General features: G+C 43.6%; 4 protein-coding genes across 9 annotated transcripts; 2 read left to right on the top strand and 2 right to left on the bottom strand.

The window, feature by feature from the left end:
• The first annotated feature begins 111 nt into the window (after nt 1-111).
• Nucleotides 112-2941, top strand: LOC105283846 (guanine deaminase). Its single transcript, XM_011346936.3, has 9 exons — nt 112-409; nt 739-870; nt 983-1261; nt 1397-1615; nt 1682-1789; nt 1882-1995; nt 2127-2292; nt 2400-2546; nt 2641-2941. The coding sequence occupies exons 1-9, from the start codon at nt 377-379 to the stop codon at nt 2856-2858; spliced, it is 1416 nt and encodes a 471-aa protein (XP_011345238.1). The 5' UTR covers nt 112-376; the 3' UTR covers nt 2859-2941.
• Nucleotides 2942-3086: 145 nt separating this feature from the next.
• Nucleotides 3087-4676, top strand: LOC105283847 (40S ribosomal protein S2). Its single transcript, XM_011346937.2, has 3 exons — nt 3087-3186; nt 3614-3962; nt 4150-4676. Exons 2-3 carry the CDS (start codon nt 3615-3617, stop codon nt 4636-4638), a joined length of 837 nt encoding a protein of 278 aa, XP_011345239.1. The 5' UTR covers nt 3087-3186; nt 3614; the 3' UTR covers nt 4639-4676.
• Nucleotides 4677-4820: 144 nt separating this feature from the next.
• LOC105283849 (probable DNA-directed RNA polymerases I and III subunit RPAC2) lies at nt 4821-5569 on the bottom strand. The gene is made up of 3 exons (XM_011346938.3): nt 5406-5569; nt 5242-5336; nt 4821-5151 (listed from the first exon to the last, which is right to left on the bottom strand). The coding sequence occupies exons 1-3, from the start codon at nt 5421-5423 to the stop codon at nt 4944-4946; spliced, it is 321 nt and encodes a 106-aa protein (XP_011345240.1). The 5' UTR covers nt 5424-5569; the 3' UTR covers nt 4821-4943.
• Nucleotides 5570-6145: 576 nt separating this feature from the next.
• On the bottom strand, nt 6146-17127 carry LOC105283850 (host cell factor). 6 transcript variants are annotated; one of them, XM_011346939.3, is made up of 9 exons: nt 15270-17127; nt 13561-14268; nt 13099-13250; nt 11514-13025; nt 11175-11355; nt 9771-11092; nt 9459-9689; nt 8907-9285; nt 6146-8798 (listed from the first exon to the last, which is right to left on the bottom strand). In XM_011346939.3, exons 1-9 carry the CDS (start codon nt 15427-15429, stop codon nt 8674-8676), a joined length of 4770 nt encoding a protein of 1589 aa, XP_011345241.1. In that variant the 5' UTR covers nt 15430-17127; the 3' UTR covers nt 6146-8673. The 6 variants fall into 6 exon arrangements, with proteins under 6 accessions (XP_011345241.1, XP_011345244.1, XP_011345242.1 ...); XM_011346942.3 differs by having other exon boundaries at nt 6146-8795; XM_011346940.3 differs by having other exon boundaries at nt 9459-9686.
• Nucleotides 17128-17226: the final 99 nt, after the last annotated feature.

The raw sequence follows: 17226 nt of genomic DNA, 5'->3' as shown, positions 1-17226 counted from the left end.
AAGAGATCAAACATGTGACCGCATGCAAATCTTTCTGACGTTTTTCCTCTGCTCTTTTTGCGCGTGTTTGCTTCAATGATTCCAATGATAGTATTACAACCACCGATGGTCAAAGACCGGTCAAACGTACGGTCAAAGACCTACTGTAGATTGCGTGGATGCCTTCACCGGCTAAACGTTACTTGTTATACGATTCTAGGACGGCAGAAGGCGCCACATTGTATGCAGATAAAGTTACACGTTGAAGTTCCCGTTAATCATCACTTTTGCACGTTTGTATCGATTATAGCGATAAATGTCAATAATGATAAAATAAGTAGAAGAAATATACTGATTGCGGCTTGTGATAAAAGCACTGTCAAGTGATGTTACATTCATGAAAGTTGCAAAAATCTTTGCTAGTGTAAAGGTGAAAATAAAATTGTTTCTGAAGTTATATATCCTATCTATATTTGTATGTGTATATATATATATATATATTATATATATATATATATACATATATCGTATAACATAGACTTTTAAAACTTGTTTAATGATATTTAGTCAACTGTACATCAATCATGACATATAACACCAACTAACTTACGATAATGATATTATAATGAAAAGTTAATTCGACACCAATTGTAAATTATATAAAAATTATAGTAGAAAAGATTTTTATATTTAAAAAATTAATATAGCTTTTCCAACTCAAATAGTGACATGCATGAAATCTCTCTGTTGCTGTTTCAGAGTCAGTTGCACGTGTCCAAAAAATATCACACAATGTTTCGACAAGTTTTCGTTGGTCCCTTGATTCACACGGATGAAAATGAGAAATTGATTGCCAAAGAACGTATCGCTGTGTTTGTCGAGGATGGCAAGGTATTTAATATACTCTATACACGTTCTTCTACAATTTTGGCTTTACTAATAATTCTAAAATAATTTTGCTAAATTTAGGAATAAATAATATTTTGTTTCACGCAATTTCCAGATCGTCGACATCACCGAGAACTTACCAAAGAATCATATTTCCGAGTCTGAGTTGAAACATGTTTTCAAGCATTTTCAACCAAACGATGTTACCATTTTGAATGATGGAAGATTTATGATACCTGGACTCATCGATTGCCACACTCATGCGGTCCAGTTTCCGAATCTCGGAGTGGGTTACGATAAATACCTTTTGGATTGGCTGGAGAGCTATACATTCCCATTGGAGACGAAATATGCCGATGCGAAATTTGCAGAACAAGCATACGACTCGGTGGTGGTATGAAAAATAATTCTATCGGAAATAATTCCATCGGGAAATAATTCCATTTGCAAATATAATAATTATAATTACGTAGGATAATATTTTTATTATCACATTTATTTTTCATTATCACATTAAATGCTGTTGCAGAAACGTACTATCGGAATTGGCACAACAACAGCATGCTACTTTGCATCTTTGTACGGTGAGACGACTACGATTCTTGCGGAGAAAGCCGCGAAGCTGGGACAACGCGCTTTCGTTGGAAAAGTCAACATGAACATTCCACGTGACGATGGTTATTGGGAGAGCACTGAGAAATCCATTGAGGACACTATGGCTTTTATAGAATCCGTCGAACGAATAGGGGTAAATGCAAACTCATAATTCGTTTGCACATTACAATACAAACAAAAAATTTTGTATTTTTGATAGAGTCCACTTGTAAAACCAATTATTACACCAAGATTTGCACTGAGCTGCAACATGGAGCTAATGCAAAAGTTGGCAAAAATTGCTAAAGCAAAAGATTTGCATATACAGGTATCTTATGAATTATTTATGTAATGAATATCAAATACATCGTCCACGTTTCAATGCATTCGTCCGCGTTTCATACTTTACACTTTCTGTAGAGTCATGTCTCTGAGAATAAGGCCGAGATAACAGCAACAAAAGAGTATTTCCAAGAGTATTTCCAACCCTCGTATACAGCCATTTACAAAGCTGCTGGTCTTCTCACGAACAAGGTATATTTTCTTTAATTAATTAAGTAATAAATTGAAATAATCGACAGCCTTTTTGTATATGAAGATATATAATTACCTCAAATTATCTTATTCAAAGATATCTAACTTATTACAAATATATATTTTTCTAGACAATATTGGCACATGGCGTCCACCTCGAAGATAGCGAACTCGCTATTCTTAAAGAACATGGGACAGCTATAATTCACTGTCCATCCTCAAATATATATCTAAAAAGTGGTCTTTGCGATGTGCAGAGGCTGAGAGCTAACCATGTCAAAGTCGGTCTTGGAACAGGTGCTACAACTGTCTTTTTACCAAAATTTAGCGTTATTAATTATATATCGATGCAACACTCAATAGCTAATTGATAAAATATGCTAACGATAAATGTATTTCTCTAGATGTTTCAGGTGGAGCAAGCTATAGCATGCTGGATGCGATGAGATCGGCCTTACTAGTATCAAATTGTCTATCCATGATGAAGGATGATTATACACCACTCAGCTACGAGGATGTCTTCCATATGGCGACGTTAGGAAGTGCCAAAGGTAAACAATACCGCATATCAGATACATTTTATGTATCACTGCAGTACAGTTTCCTTTATAATTATATTTATTGATATATCTATTTTTTATTCAGCACTCTCAATTGACGATAAAGTCGGCAACCTGGTGCCAGGCAAAGAATTTGATGCCCTCGTCGTAGATTTGAACGCGTCAGGCACGTTTGTGGACAATTCCAAAGAGTACAAGGGTATTCAGGGAACGCTTCAGGAAAAACTTCAAAGATTTATATATTCTGGCGATGACCGTAATATAATATCAGTATATGTACAAGGTAGGAATGTTAAATGTTAATGAATGATAAATTGTTTAATAAGTTAAATAAAAGAATTCCTAATTTTGTGCAATAGCAAATAAATTACAATCTATAGATAACAAAGAAGCTGCCTAGAATTAAATTACACAGACCTTAATTCCTCATTTTCCTCTAAATACAAGTGAACAACTCAACTTTGACGAATTTACTTTAGTAGAACGTGTTAATCGAGGAAATACAGCGCGCCACTTTTTGAAATGCCGGACATGACGTCACAAGATGGTACGCATAGCAAGTGCCATCTCGAAATAATCGAGAGCTCATTCGTTCTTTCTTCCGTGAATTTACACGCAGGAAAGAAGTAGCGTGAGTATTTTCTCGATAATTTTCCAATTTTTTCTCATATCTATTGCAATAATAAAACAATTACTGAAGTCCCTCGTTCAGTTATATGAAATATCAAAAAATGTGCAATAATATATAACGTTTTCTTGAGTTTCAATATGTTTCGTCAAGTATCACGTGTTGGTGTCGCTTGTTAGGTTAGCTTCTACGTGTCAGCGTCGCAGATATACATACTCAAGATTTTTACTATTAAATATCTATTAACTATCAAACAAATCACTGCTTTTATCGTTTGAAGTTCTTAAAATAATTTCTACACCTACGTAATTAGTAGTAATTATAAAATTAATTTTACATATCCGGCAAGCTAAATTCTTGTTAAGATAAAGGATGTGTATATATTTTTAACAATTAAATGTATATATAACGTATTTACAAAATCATCCAGAATGGCGGACGCTGCTCCAGCCGCGCGTGGAGGTTTTCGTGGAGGTTTCGGCTCTCGCGGAGCTGGTGATCGTGGAGGCCTAAGGGGTCGAGGCCGCGGTGGCAGAGGCAGAGGACGTGGTCGCGGACGTGGCAAGGAAGACAGCAAGGAATGGGTGCCCGTCACCAAGCTCGGTCGCTTGGTCAGGGATGGCAAAATCCAGTCTCTCGAACACATCTATCTGTTTTCCTTGCCAATCAAGGAGTACGAGATCATCGACAAGTTCCTCGGGCCGGATCTAAAAGATGAGGTTCTGAAGATCATGCCTGTGCAGAAGCAGACCAGAGCCGGTCAGCGTACGCGTTTCAAGGTAAACTTAAAGTCTTATAATTAGTTAGAGATGTAAGATTGGAAGCATTTAATTGCAAAAAATGTAAGATTTTTAATATTTAATGTTCTATTATAATAGAAAATAATGCTACGAAAGAACTATATGTATTAAATATCAGGCTTTAATTAAAATTAAACATTTAGATTAAAAATGTAACATTTCGCAGGCTTTTGTCGCCATTGGAGATAGCAACGGCCACATTGGACTAGGAGTGAAGTGCTCCAAGGAAGTAGCTACCGCGATCCGCGGTGCCATCATCTTGGCCAAGCTGTCCGTTGTGCCGGTTCGACGTGGCTACTGGGGTAACAAGATCGGCAAGCCGCACACTGTGCCGTGCAAGGTGACCGGCAAGTGCGGCTCCGTGCAGGTGCGTCTGATACCGGCGCCGAGGGGTACCGGCATCGTGTCCGCTCCTGTACCTAAGAAGCTGCTGCAGATGGCCGGTATCGAGGATTGCTACACGTCGGCCAGAGGTTCCACCTGTACTCTCGGCAATTTCGCCAAAGCGACCTACGCTGCGATCGCGAAGACGTACGCCTACTTGACACCCGACTTGTGGAAGGAACAGGCTCTGGCCAAGGCGCCGTATCAGGAATTCGCTGACTATCTGTCAAAGACCCACAAGGGAGGCGTGAGAGCTGCTGAAGTGGTTTAAATAAATGACGAACTCCTGAAGGAGTTTTTGGAAAACTATTATGTGTTTCGTTGCTCTCCCGTCATTATCCTATTCCTTGGAAGCTGATGCGTACCACGTATCTCGATACGCACTACTCATTAATTTATTCACATGAGACGTTTAAGCCTCTCGGGTTAATTTTATGAAAAAGTCGGTTCGTCTATTTTCCTGCATACTATTATTAATGGTATTATATTGTAATTGTTATTTAAATACAAACAGTTTATTTACACACCTTGCAAGTCAACATATAATTTTAAACAGATATATCGTGCGCGAGAATATTATGTAGTATCCATAGAGGTATCTTTCACTTTAAAGTTCTCGTACGCTTTCTCGAATCTCTCAATCGTGATGTCGCATATCTTCTCCAGATCCTCCAGGCCCCGTCTCAACACTTCAGTCGCATTCTCGCCGGTTGTCTGAATGCGGAAGTTTATCTTGTTCTCTGCCGGATGCGGCACTGTGTAACCGCACAATTGCACGCTAGGACTGCAAGGAGAACAAAATATTTTGTATTAAGACTTCTTCCTTCATCGATTACTTTTAAATTATTACTCGCAATAATCAAACGATGCGTACTAGTCACGTATGACGGCGCTCAGTGCATTTCCCAGGGTATGCCCCTCCTCGAGGAAGACGAAAGTCTCGGTGGTTTCGGCATGCTTCTCCGGCAACTGCAATTACATTCGCACGTTCATAACCAATCTTCCGCATTTGATATTCTTGGCATTAATTAATCTTACCTTTAATAGACGACCCATTGCAATATATATTCTGTGCAAGTAAATACGCACAATCACACACGCTTGCCGGTTCTAACCTAACACAAAGAATGTGTTCAACTTGGCGAATTTCTCTCCTTCGCCGTTCCTCACGGATCTCCAGAGGTCACGTGATCTCTGTATCAGGTTCGTGTCTAGATTAGATACAAAAGCATCCATCCTTGGGATTCACACAAATTTTTCTGTTTTTTGTTATTATTTATAATTTGTGAAATGCATATTGTTCTGCTTTCTTTTAACTGTGATCGACTGAAAACAGGAAAATCAAACAATTATATAAATACGTACGCTTTTATTACTGCCGAGCGAATTTTATCTGTGGAAAAGGCAACACGAAATAATATTTCGAAACAAATGATAGCGTCAGTAAATTTCTGCTGTGGTTGTGGTCTCGTATTCTCTTTTATTATTTTGTTTTTTAATAAAATCACAATAATCGCACAGATTATATTTCAATCTGCAAAATAAAACAAAGTTTTGAGAGGAGAAAGAAATTAGAATCAGTCATTGCATAATCGCTCAATTTCAAAATACATGATAGATTCTGAGACGCTTCCGAGATAACATAATAAATAATAAACTGAAATATATAAGTTTCTCTAAAACATATATCTACGCGTTGATACCGCGACATCGTGTACACATATGCTCCAAGTGCGCCGACAGAAAGTACACACAATGAAGGTAAAGATCATCATATCGTATAAGAAATTTATCTATATTTATTTGCACGACATACTTCGGTATTGTTGCATGAGAAGAGTATAAATGCAGTGGTAGTAGGCGATTTACAAACGAAGGGATACCGGTGAGATATCGCGCAGCATGACAATTCCAAGACGATTACTCTTATGCACAAGGCTTGTACAGATACAGATTAGTCTCATTTCCTGTCAACAAAATATACAAACGAGAAATTAGACAGCTGATAACTCCCTTATTAATTAGCAGCGTATATAGAGACACACACTCGTGCTGTTTTTCTTCTCCTTTTTTTTCTTTAAATATAGAGGATCAGCCAAGAGAAACGAGATTAAAACAATACACTTGAAAGTATATACCATTTAGTTATCCCATTTACATTATACATCGTATATATCCATTCGTATTCCCAGGAAATGCTTCTAAGATCTCGGGCACGAACCCATTTAAACGGTAAACAATTGCGATTGTACATGTACTTAATGCAACGTCCATCAAGTACTCTCTCGAGAGTACACGTTGGTGATAGTCCTTTTCTATAACATATAGGCTTCCTATATATAGTGAAGTAAACTTTGTTAAACGCAAAACTCTTTCAATGTAACAGATTAAGCGTTCGGGAACGCTACGTTAGTAGATGGTGTTCTACTTCGCTTAAGCTACAAACTGATAACGGAGAGAAAGCATATGCATATACTATATATGTATATATAATATATATACATATATATATATGTATATATATATATGAAATATAATAAAATATACGCTTAAATTATTGCAGCTTCAACATAGCCCTAAAATCGACCGAGAGAAACGAGACCGCCGAGCAGAGCAGAGCAGAGCAGCAGCAGCAATGCGCAATTAACATCTCGGTGTTTTCTCAAAAGCTTACCCAGTATTTTGATTAAAATATAAGATTATGCTCTCAAAAAAAAGTTTAGAGGGATGTTACATTTTCCCCCTAATGCGATAACATACGTTTCTCTCTTTCTTTCTCTCTCTCTCTCTCTTCCTTACCTTTCTTTCGCGTATCAATCTTCCTGTTATTCGCTAGTTATTTGTCTTAGCACTATAAAAGATTAGAATTTATGTTAAGACATACAGTCTACCGTTATTCAGATACATCAGTATTCAAAACAATTGTTTCGTTGCCGTCTAAAAATATCCTTAACTTTCCTTGGAGTTTTCTTTATTCACTAAAATATCAATAACCATCTTAGAACCCGATTCTTAAAGACATTCATTATATAATTACATGTAGTAATTCATTTAATCTATATTTTATACAAAATATCTCTGCATCCTTGCAATTGTTTGACAAAAGCATGTGAGTAACTTAGTATTACACAATTTTAATTTTAATGGTCAATTTTAATCAATTTAATTTTTACTTGTGTTGCCTTTATCTTGTATCCTTCCGCATTTTTTTTTAGCAGTAACAAAAGTGTAATAATAATGTGCAGCACCGATTGTCGCTGTGTGTTGTGATACTGGATCGATGACACGGTAAAGAGCGTTGCCTGCGTGACAAACTAAGTCATGAACAACGAGCAGATTGACACAGGAGACTAATTAAGGTCAGACAACACACGTATCGCCCAATTATTTTCTACCTTATCAAAAGATTTATTTTTCACTGCTGCGGAATATGATAAAACATATTTTCAGTCAGTGCAAGAGATTTTATGTACACTAAATACCTACATCGCAAAAATCGAGCTTCCTTTGCATAGTTGGATAAATGTAAAAAGAATTGCAAATTTGCATTGGTACAATCGTCAATGATAAATATATTATAACGAATTTGGATGTTTAAAATATATCTTTATCGAGAATATATATATATCTTTTTTAAATGAATACGCGAAGGTATACAAGTCCTTTCAGACCATCCGTTCCCATAGCGTCTACATTGAAATAATCATATGAATATCAAATTAACGGAAAAATCATGAAATTGGATCTTACCATACGCAAGTACGAGTACGTGTATGTATGTGCGTGTGCGTGTGTGTATGTATGTGTTGTGTGCGTGTGTGTATGGTGTAAGCATTAACATCCGATATGTTGTACCGTTAGAAAACACTATAAACATGGAAAAACTTATTTAACTCCAAAAGAAAAGTAATCATCTCGCCAGTTTAACGACGGTACCTTATGCCATTCGCTGATGATATTCACGTTCACGCGAAACGAAAGAAGGATGAAACGCGATACAGAAAGATAGGTACGTTCATACAGAACACTAAAAATACTTTTCTTTTTCGATCCTTACGTTTAAAATCTACCTATGGACATTCCTCTCCTTTTTTTCCTTTCTGTTCTTTCTTTCTTTCTCTCTCTCTCTCTCTCTCTTTACTTCTTTCTCCGTTCTTTACGTGTTCATTTATTTCTTATCACGTCATTTAGTCGATAACACACTGTCTCATTATCGTTGTTAGGCGTATGGACCGACGGAAAATTAAATAATGAGTAACGTCGCCTGCGGGAGTCTCGGCTGAACGAGGCCAGGGATGGAACAGGCTCACGAGAAATTGTCACCAGCCGTGTCCAGTTTTACCTTCTTCTGCGGGGAAGCTTGCGAGCGTGGATCCGTGCCTCCGGGTCGCTTCACTTGCGGATTACTCTTCACGGCGGTGGTTGGATCTGCTAATAATAAAGCATTTGTTCAAGCGTGCGCTCCCCCTCTCGCAATGTAAAATAAAAAAGGAGAGAAACGCGAGGCCGCGAATCCCGTGCGGAAATCGAGTGACTAACCTTGCAACCACCTGACCTGAGTGGCCGGTCCGTATCCCTTGTCGTTTCGTGCTGCTATTCTAAAGATTATGGCCGGTTTCGTAGTGGTGTCCACGTGAGCGGCATTAAGGGCACTATTGTTCACCGAACAGGAATTACTCGAACCGCAATAAACTCTAATAAAGGCTAACTGATTCGGATTCGACACGACTGTTTTTGGTTCCCCGTCATTGTTCAACGCGGTGCTACGCACTGCAAGATAAACGGAATATTCGAGGATGGGCCCGACATTGCTGGGCGGCGGTTCCCATGAGATTTGTGCGCCGTCCGCGGACTTTGATATCTTTATAGCGCTCGGTGCACCCGGGAATCCCGGAAGACACGTCTTGAATGCCGATACCTGTAATGAGAACGGAAACGTTCGTCAAGTTACGTTAAGCAATCAAGATCTTGGACTTTAAGTTAATTTTAATTTAATATAATTTTAATTTAATATATTATAATTATAATTTTAATATTTGTCAAGAAAACATTCTCTCGTTAAATAACTTCGTACGAAATTGGACTTGTTACCTCGCTCCAGGCACTTCGTCCACAACTATTCACAGCAGCGACTCTGAACTTGTAGGCAGTTCCGGGTTCTAATGTCACTTTAGTTCTTCCTTTAAAGACATCCATCGTCAAAGATTGCGTAATATCTAACGGTTCGTCACCGGGAAGGTAATAATGCTGAACAGTAAAGCTGGTTCCCTTTATGACTCCCACATCGTACCACTCTGCTTCTTTCTTCTCTTCTTCGCTCTGCTGACATATCGAACAATGATAAAGTTTTCATTCATCTGGAGCAGCAATAAAAAGCACAAACTAGTGAAACTCGTTCCTTACCTGGTCGTTTTTAGCTTTTACTGGCTCTGCCGAGCCCAAAGCGGCGGTAGCTAACGTGGTTAAAGCCGTCGAGTCGTCTCCGGTCTCCGATCTGGCGTCGTTAACTTTCTCTTGCTTCAAGCTCTTTGGACTAACGAGTTCGTCCTTTATCTCTATTTTTACTGGCGTGAGACCCTTTTGCGGACTCTCAGTTTCCTTCTCGAGCGCAGTCGTGACTCCGTTGACTGACGAAACCGGTAAGTCGGATACCTTATCCTGTCCTACAGGTTCCTCGATCGGTTCCGATTTCAACGGCGTGGCAACGGGAGTCGTTACTGGCGTCGCATTCATCGAATCTACCGCAGATGACGTGCTATCATCGACGATCAGCGGTTCACCGATACTTTCCGATTTTACGAGAGAGGAGCTCTCGGTCGAGAGATCGGACTTGGATTCTGCGATTTCATTCTTGCTCTTTTCAGCTTCCGAAATTTCATCTCGGGCGAGATGCGATATACTGCTCGCACTGTCAGTAGGTAGCTCCTCTGGCACGGGCGATTTCTCGAGATGCGATTCGACCTTTATGTTTTTCGTTTGGTTGCTCTCGTTCTGGGCCTCGTCAGTCTCCACCGCTGAATCCGCGACGTCCGCCGCAAGCGGCTGCTCGGGTTGGGCCTCTGCTGATGATTGTACAAAAGGCAACTCCGAGGCCGCTTTCGCTTCCTCCGCGAGTGGATTGCCAAGATCCTCCATTTTTTCAGATTTCAACTCCGTGCTGTCAGCACTGACGTCCATAGGTGTTGGATCATCAGCCGACGGATTGCCAGCAGCGCCTTCCGTTTCCTCGGAAGTTCCGTCTGCACTTGCGACCGATCCGGCAAGATCAGCCGTTGCCGTTTCAGGCGCAGCAATTTCCTCCTTCACCGCCGATTCTTCCGCGTGAACGTTCTCCGCCGCGTTAACGTCCTGTTCTGCGGCCGTGACTCCGTCCGCAGTTGACTCGGTGTTCTCCGTAGCGGGCTCCTCGTCTACGTCCATCTTCTCCTCGTCTTCCGATAAGAGAAAGTCTATTGGCCCGTCGACTTGCGGTAGGACGAAGTTCCCATCGCCGTCGACTTGCATCGTCTCCGCCGCGCCCATCTGAGAGACCAAAGCGGCCGCCGTAGTTGCTTCGTTCCCGTTACAGCTGTCCTCTATCTTGTCGTCTCCACCGCCGCCATCATCCGTAGCTACCATGAAGGATAGACCACCTGATGGTTCCTGGACAGGATCTATCAGTCCCGCTTCAGCTGCTAATGCAGCCAATGCTGCGTCAGTAGTTGCTGGTCCATCAGACGTGGATGCTGAAATCGTGATCATTTTACATGTAACTTTATGTTATACTTTTTATCATTTTTATTTGTTGTACATTAAAATTCTACATACCTAAAGAAGCTGAAGGCTGTTTCTGTGATGGAACAAAGAGCATTTTACTAGTGTCTATTGAATCTGACGCGCTCGAAGTGGTTACTATGGAACTACTTGTCGGCATCAGCGTCACCGTCTTCGCGCCTATGCCTCCGGACATCTGCAGTGTTACCGGCTTACCAGACACCGTGACCGCTTCCTGCAAATTCAAATTTTCAATAAATTTATTTTTAATACTTATTAAATTTTTTCAGTTATTATAAATTCACATTTTAAAATAAAAAATTTGTTATTCTTGTAAATATACAAATTACTTATATTCTTAATTAATTAACAGAATATTTTTTTAATACTTACAGGAGTCTTTTGTATCTGCGGCATAGTAACAATCTGACTCTTGCCGGGGTTGAAGATAGCCTGCGGGCTGCCCTTGGTAGCGATAGTTACTGTCTTTGGTACACCGCCTTGGCCCGGTACCGTGATGGTTATGGGCTTGCCGGCAGTTCCACCGCCCATTGCGCCCGAGGAGACGACGATCATCTTGACGCCTTGTTGGTTCGTGACGTGATTAGTAGCCGACAAGGGTAAAACGTTAACGGGAGTGGTGATGTTACCGCCTTGTCCCGCACCAGCTTGCGAGGTCGTCACAGCCTGCACAGCTCGCAGACCCGAGCCAGTAGTGACGACGATGATCTGGTTGGTCCTACCAACCAAGCCACCATTACCTCCGGGCTTAGTAATCATTATGGTTTGCTTGCCTGTGATGTTCTGTCCCTTGCTCATCGCCACTATGCTGGACGTCTTCATGGTCGTGAGGATCTTCGAGCCGGCCACGGTGTTGGGATTCACCAGTCGCAATATTGTCGGTCCCTGATTGAGAGGTTTTGCGCCGGTCGCTTGGACAGTCTTGCCGGGAATGAGGCTCACTTTCGGCACGGTAGCTACCATGCCCTGCCCGGTCTTCAGGAGGTGCACGATCTGAGGCTGGCCGGATATGTTCTGGCCCGGTTTCTGCAATATGATTTGCTTGCTCTGCTGTGGCGAAGCTGTGCGCAACACCGTGGCGCCTGGCGCGGCGAAACGTATCTGCTGACCCGGCTGAACGTTCTTCATCCTGATGGTGTTGGTCGCGGTGGCGGTCGCGGCTTGTGGCAGAATAGGAACGTTGTTCATGGTGATTTTCGGAGTGGCAGCTGCCGCCGCGGCCAGGGCGGCAATTCCGGACATGGCAGCGGGTGTTTGACCGGACGCCACGGTTGTAGTCGTGGTCGCTACTGCGGTTTGCTGTTGCTCAGTAGTGACGGCCACTGCGGCAGTCACCGCCGCAGTTGCCGCCGTCGAGGTGACCAGAGGCGAACGAATCCGTATAACATTGCCGGTGGCGACTCTCGGAGTCATCGGGCTCGCCGGTTTCTGCACCGCTTGCGTCGGCAGGGTCTTTTGCACGGGACTTTGCACGGCCGACTGGACTCTTAACGGAGTCGCCGCTGCCGCCGGTGACGCTACTGTCGGTACGGATGATCTGGCGGCCGCAGCAGGCGGAGTACTCGAAGGAAGAGCAGCGACCGTAGTCACCGGCGGGGACGTGACCGGTATGGTTGCAGGAGTCGTCGCCATCACTGGACTCGTTACTGCAGCAGGCGTAGCGCTGACGGGCACGTTCGACGTCGGCGCGCTAACTGGTGGGAAAGTGCCGCTCGCTGCTGCCGGTGGCATATCGTATTTCTGTATTTGAAGGATGTAGTATTGCGCGGACGGGCTCGCTGTCCAGCTCACTTCCAACGTTTGCGTGGAAGCCCTAACTAGCTGAACTCTGGAAGGCGCCGCCGGTTTGCTGACCTCGAGATACCAGAGATCTTTGCAGCATACCTAAAGGACGCGACACCGTATCGTTAATGCAATGGCGTGGCGTCAAGTGGACAAACATATAATCAAAACTAACCCTAACCTGGTTGTTCCAAGCTTTACGATAACCGTCTCTACCGGACCATACATAGAGTCTGCTATGTACACCGACTGCACAATGACCAGCACGAGCACGAGGGACATTTTCCTCCAGCGAATCAACAGTCAATTGCTCCCAAGTAAGAGTTTCTAAAACAATAATTAATTTAAATAATGCAGATGTATCAAGCAAGGAAAATTCTCTTTTTCCCCAATTCCTAATAGAGTTCTGAATTGTTTTTTATTCATGATTATTAAATCGATTATTATTAGATGCCAACATTTATATGAAAATATTTCAATATACAAATTATTCCAGCTCAACAATTTTAGACTTGTATACTTTTCGACATTCAATACATTAATATTTCTGTTCTCGGTTAATGTTAACAATAAAATTCTTTTATCATAAATTATGATGTATAATTTCTAACTTTATGCAATATCAAACACAACTTACCCAGATTCAAACATGCTAGCGTGCTTGTGCACTTCCACTCTTTCTCGTGTGTCGCGACTTTCACGTCGTCGACGACCAATGGCACCCACCCCCCAAAGACGTACATTCGATGACCGATTAAAGTGGCAGTGTGGAGTGATCGTGGCAGAGGAGTAGGACCGTGAACTATTGGCTTGTTCCATGTCATGGTATCGACATCGAGAAACCACAAGTCGCCCAGACGACAGCCACTCATGCCGCCATAAATCACCAGACAGGATTTGCCGGTGGCACGATCGGTGTATGCCACCCCGGTATGGGATTCTCGCGGGGGTGGTGCGTGTCCATGCGTTTGCGGCACGTCCCAGGCTGTTTGGCCGTTAGGAAGAAGCTCGAGCGTGTACAGATCATTGAGATATCTCGGTATATTATTCTTCGGATCGTCGCTATCGTTTGCCAGACCCCCAAAAAGGAAGACCTTATTGCCGATCAGCGTGAAACTGTGGCCCAATCGCGGGCATGGCGGGGGCTCGTGTTTCGGAGGCTTCGGCTTCAAACGTTTCCACTCCCATCGACTTGCTTGAAGCTCGTACAATTCATTGGAATATTTACCATACTCGACCATGCCGCCGAAAACCAAAATACGTGTGCCATCAACAACGAAACCATATGCTGCACATCCCGGTGGTATATCTCCTTTAGTGGATGGTACAAACCATTGATTTGTTGCTGCAAAAGCATACCTTGTATAAATATTGCGATACAAGATTACACGTGCGCGTATTATCTCGAATACATTTATTTATTATAAATGATATACTTCAAACACGAAGTTTGTATTATTCATTTATAAATTAATTTTATTATTCATTTATAAATAACTTTATAAATTTTGGAAACAGATACATAAATTTCGCAGTTATAAATAAAGTATTTTCAATGAGGTATAATACCTCTTTCCTTTTTACATCAAATTCTATAATACGGACTGAACATGACAACGATGAAACTCAGCTACAGTAGAACAAAAGAAAGAAAGAAAAGGAAGAAACTGAGCGAAAATCGAAACACAAACAGGAAAAGGAACAGATCCATACGCACTCCCCGTTGTTACCATGGCGAACTCGCGCGCGAGGACAAACATTTCGAAATCAAGCTCGAAATGCGCGCAGCGGCGCACGCACGCGCACAATGGATAGCGACGTAAAGTTTGAGAGAGACGGCATGTGTGTGCATCCGTGTGACGCGGCAAAGGATATGCAGACGCTTTGCGGGAGGAACAAAGAGAGAGAGGGGGAGGAACGGGCATGAAAAGAAAAAAGGAGAAAGAAAGCCGAGAAGCGCGAACGTGGAACGACGGGAAACGCGGCGCGCCGCAACACTATACGCTCGGAAGCGCGGGAGGGGGCGTTGGAGACAGCAATGGCCGCTCCCGCGCATACAAACATGTAGACTGACAGATCGCGGCGATTTCGCGGATCCACCGGGGCCGAACGGCCGCCACGAACCCCCCGGAACGTTCGGGCGATCGCGCCCGACGGCGAACACGCGGGCCGACCGGCGTCCGTAACGTTCCGGACGCGGAATCGGCGTGTTCGACCGTGGATCCGGCCGGTGACCGTCTTGTCAACGTATGCCGCCATATTGGTTAGCGGGAATCGTCAGGAACGGCGCGCACCGAAAGGGACGCACGGCAGCTGAGCTGCTGAGCGCAGGCGAGCGCGACTCACCTGTGTTGTACACATGCAGTTCGTCGACGATGCCCTCGTTACCGCCGCCGAAAACGACCATAAGGTCCTTAATGGAGACCGCCCGGTGGCCATGCCTGGGTCTCGGCTGGGGTCCGGTCGGATTCGCGATCCGCTTCCACTTTAGCATGGGTGCCGCCATGATGACCGTCGATCACATCATTTTTTCATACTGCGCGATCGTACACCACCGCCACCGCCACCGCCACCGCACGAGTTACCTCCGCGGCGATAATGCGTCCGCGATATTCGGCCGATTATCCGGCGAGCGTCCTTACTCACGATCCTCTCACTTATCACAGAAACCGCGATTCGCGATCGTTCGAGTTGTTGCAACGGTCGTCGATACAGTCCGCAACGACCACGGTAAAATATAAATTCGAATTACGTCAAAACTGGCCGCTCGCTCGGGCGTTCCTCGGACGCTCCCGCTGCACTCGAGATCTCACGGCACGATTCTAACCTCTCTACGGTGCGCGAACCGAGCACCTCCCGCAAACATTCGAATTCACGAGAATATCGGCGTGTAACGTTCCACGGGTGCCGATCGACACGCTCGGACACAAGTTCCGCACGTACGTGTCACACCTTGCGATAAAAGCGGCGGACGAACGGAATTCGTCAGGCACCGAGAGTCGCCGCTGTGGGAATAGTGTATGTTCCCGCAGCGCGCAACACGTACACACAGAGGGAGAGACGCGCACTATGTGTGCTGCGCGCCTGCGCGTATGTATGCGTGTCTCCTGTATTTACGTGCGCACTGTTTACGGCACTGGCAACGCGGAGTGTAGAGCGGGCACTCAACCGCACGCCGGAGCCCGGGCGGATACGCGCTCGCTGCCGCGACGCGAATCGCTCATCTCGCGTTCATGCCCGTATCATCCTCCGCTATTTCGAGTCCCTCGAAGTCGACGGCGTCGAGATTAACGAGGCGCGCCGAGCAGCGCGCCAGCACTCTTTCTCTCTCGCTCGCTCGCTCTCTCCCCCCTCTTCCACCTCCTACCCTTCCGCTCCCGCCGACCGCTGTCCCGCGGTGAAACCTGTGTCAAAACGGACGAAAAACGGCGGGGCTACGAGATATCACTATGGCACTGCCGAGCGACGCCGGGCGAGACGAACGAATTCGCGGCACCGTGCTTGCCGTGGGCGAGACGCGACGACGAGCCACCGACGGCGAGCGATTCCGTCGTACTTATCGGAGAAACGGCCGGAACAGTCAGTAGCTTGACGGCGCGCACAAGCGGCCTCCGCGATCCTCGTCCACCATTGCACACAACTAGCGTCGGTAACAAGTGCGCTGCCAACCGACGCGCTCCTAGGGACAAGCGGTGTTCGATCGATTAATCGATTCGATCTACGTTTCTCCTTTTCGAGTTCGAGGAAAGATTCTTCTCCGGTTTTTCTTTAAATTTGATTCAGTTTTGTTTTTAAGCTTTTTTGTCCGATGTTTTTTATGTTCGAATTGATCTATTCGGGGAGAGTTTTTAATACTGATAGCTACTTGTCCACGAGAGGACCAATCAAATGTTCTCTTACTTTTATTATCATTTTCTTTCGAACGATGAGCGCGCTCGGGAGACGCGAACCGTTGTGCAACTGTTGAGTGAGCGCTCACTGAGCGAAAAGTGATTGTTAAGTATAGTTACGATATAAACTGCTCATAAATATAGCGTCGACTCACTGAACATGTTGCAAACGTACTTGATGAGCGGAAGGAAATACAATTTATATAACTCTTGTACAACGTTGTTTTGAGGTTGTGTTTCCTGTACGCAACCCGTTATTAAGTAAACATGGACATGACGTTAAGTAAATAAGAACAGCGGTATCGGAGATATTTAAATAAACAATCAATGAACGATTTTTGTATCTTTAATGTGATTGAAAACGAATATTTTGCAGATTTATATTAAACGAAAAAATGATTTTACGTGTTGTG

The sequence above is a fragment of the Ooceraea biroi genome, chromosome 4 (genome assembly GCF_003672135.1).
Source record: "Ooceraea biroi isolate clonal line C1 chromosome 4, Obir_v5.4, whole genome shotgun sequence".
Lineage (NCBI taxonomy): Eukaryota > Metazoa > Arthropoda > Insecta > Hymenoptera > Formicidae > Ooceraea > Ooceraea biroi.
Note: the sequence above shows the minus strand (reverse complement) of the source record. Positions and strands in the feature narration are given on the sequence as shown.

Excerpts from the sequence above, each read along its gene's own strand:
- LOC105283847 (XM_011346937.2), top strand. The coding sequence starts at position 3,615 with ATGGCGGACGCTGCTCCAGCCGCGCGTGGAGGTTTTCGTGGAGGTTTC. Across the intron at positions 3,963-4,149 it reads GTCAGCGTACGCGTTTCAAG|GCTTTTGTCGCCATTGGAGA; the intron begins GTAAACTTAAAG and ends AACATTTCGCAG.
- LOC105283846 (XM_011346936.3), top strand. The coding sequence starts at position 377 with ATGAAAGTTGCAAAAATCTTTGCTAGTGTAAAG. Across the intron at positions 410-738 it reads AAATCTTTGCTAGTGTAAAG|AGTCAGTTGCACGTGTCCAA; the intron begins GTGAAAATAAAA and ends TTGCTGTTTCAG. Across the intron at positions 1,790-1,881 it reads CAAAAGATTTGCATATACAG|AGTCATGTCTCTGAGAATAA; the intron begins GTATCTTATGAA and ends CACTTTCTGTAG.
- LOC105283849 (XM_011346938.3), bottom strand. Across the intron at positions 5,152-5,241 it reads AGCGCCGTCATACGTGACTA|TCCTAGCGTGCAATTGTGCG; the intron begins GTACGCATCGTT and ends TTCTCCTTGCAG.
- LOC105283850 (XM_011346939.3), bottom strand. The coding sequence starts at position 15,429 with ATGGCGGCACCCATGCTAAAGTGGAAGCGGATCGCGAATCCGACCGGA. Across the intron at positions 11,356-11,513 it reads CGCAGATACAAAAGACTCCT|GAAGCGGTCACGGTGTCTGG; the intron begins GTAAGTATTAAA and ends TTGAATTTGCAG. Across the intron at positions 9,690-9,770 it reads TAAAAGCTAAAAACGACCAG|CAGAGCGAAGAAGAGAAGAA; the intron begins GTAAGGAACGAG and ends TCGATATGTCAG.